Consider the following 1,526-nt stretch of genomic DNA (forward strand, 5'->3'; position numbering starts at 1 on the left):
ACTTACACAGAGTCGTACAGACAGTCTTCCCCCCCCCCCGCCCCCCTCCATTTGTGAGTGGAACAGAAAGGGGAATAACTAGTAGTGGTACAAGTTGCCACTGAGATGCAGATGTAGAGCAATGTGACAAACAGCCAGTGCTCCAAAATAGCTCTTTTCATAACTTGGTGGTGACTAGTTTCAGGTTATTATTCAAAGCCATTCTCAAATCATCCATCCACTCAGAATAAATATTACTCCACATAGCAAAAAAGCATGACAATAGTTATGATGGCTTGCTTAGACTCCTTTGCATAATGATTTTCATGATTTTTTGCTATGTGGAGTAATATTTATTCTGATTAGATGGGTGGAGTTGAGAATAGGTTATAAATGAAAACCCCTAAACTAGTCATCATCAAGTAATAAAAAGAGCTATTTTGCAACTGTGTCTGTTCGTCGTGTTGAAATAGCTTTGTGAGTTGCTGACTCTTCAGCATGCTGGAAACCCATAAATGTGCATGTAGATAAAGGTGTAAGTTGTTACTGTTTATAACAGAACCATCAAATATCTTTCAACTCAGTTCATAATTTCTTTCTTTTTCTCCCGAACTATTATCTAATGTACTAGTGCTGATGTTCACAGTACAGGTGCTGTTTTTTCAGTGGCTGAAGATAGATGAGCTGATAGAACAAGAGCGTCAAATACGCCACATGATGGCGAGCAGGGCAGGTGTTCTTGGTCTGATGCTGCATTCCACGTACAATCACGACCTCATGGAGCAGATGACGTCAAATCAAGACCGACAGCAGTAATATTGACCGAGAGAAGCAATGTTACCAACTACAATATCACAGTATTGATGCTGTGTTACATTTAAGAAATATTTTAATTACAGTTAAGTTAATATCTCTTGGTTCCACTTGAACATATTATTGTATGTTTTTATCAACAGTGAGCAATTATTAAACATCATTTTCTGCTTGTCAGAAAATAAAATGGACTGCACTGCATAAAAAAGATAAACTGTTTTTCATATAAAATCCTGCATAGCCTTTTAATGGTAACAGTTGACTGGTATTAGCCACTTTATAGCGATGTTCACTGGTGTGATTATTAGCAACTTAATAGCAATGGTTCACTGGAATAATTATTAGCTTTTTTGTATTGGTGGGGACAATTAAATTAGTCTGTCATTACTGAGGAGAAGGAGAAAGTGATAAGGAATAGCATTGCTCTCCACCATGATTGTACAGTGGCTTGTGATGTATTTATGAAGGTGTATATCTGGCAGCGAAAGGCTTTTGAGTTTATGGGCAATGAATGTGGCCAGCATGGGAAGATAAAAAATGGAGCAAGGGGGTGATATGTTCTATTTTATAAAGTTTTTACATTGTTATTCTACTTCTCTACAATTTTAACGTGTGTTCTTATACATCAGAACTGTGGAATGCTGCTGTCTTTTGAATGCTTACTGAAATGGTAATAAATGTAAATGTCGTGTGACTAGGACCTCCCTACAGTTAGACCATTCGCCGGGTGCAAG

At 37.6% G+C, this 1,526-nt stretch overlaps 1 protein-coding gene across 1 annotated transcript in view; it reads left to right on the forward strand.

The window, feature by feature from the left end:
* Positions 1–795, forward strand: part of LOC124794849 (nuclear pore complex protein Nup205-like) — a 124,753-nt gene extending 123,958 nt beyond the window's left edge. Inside the window, exon 10 of the mRNA XM_047258514.1 lies at positions 646–795. Within this exon, the coding sequence (XP_047114470.1) occupies positions 646–795 (150 nt within the window). The remainder of the gene's footprint in view (positions 1–645) is intronic.
* Positions 796–1,526: the final 731 nt, after the last annotated feature.

This window comes from Schistocerca piceifrons, chromosome 4 (genome assembly GCF_021461385.2).
Source record: "Schistocerca piceifrons isolate TAMUIC-IGC-003096 chromosome 4, iqSchPice1.1, whole genome shotgun sequence".
Lineage (NCBI taxonomy): Eukaryota > Metazoa > Arthropoda > Insecta > Orthoptera > Acrididae > Schistocerca > Schistocerca piceifrons.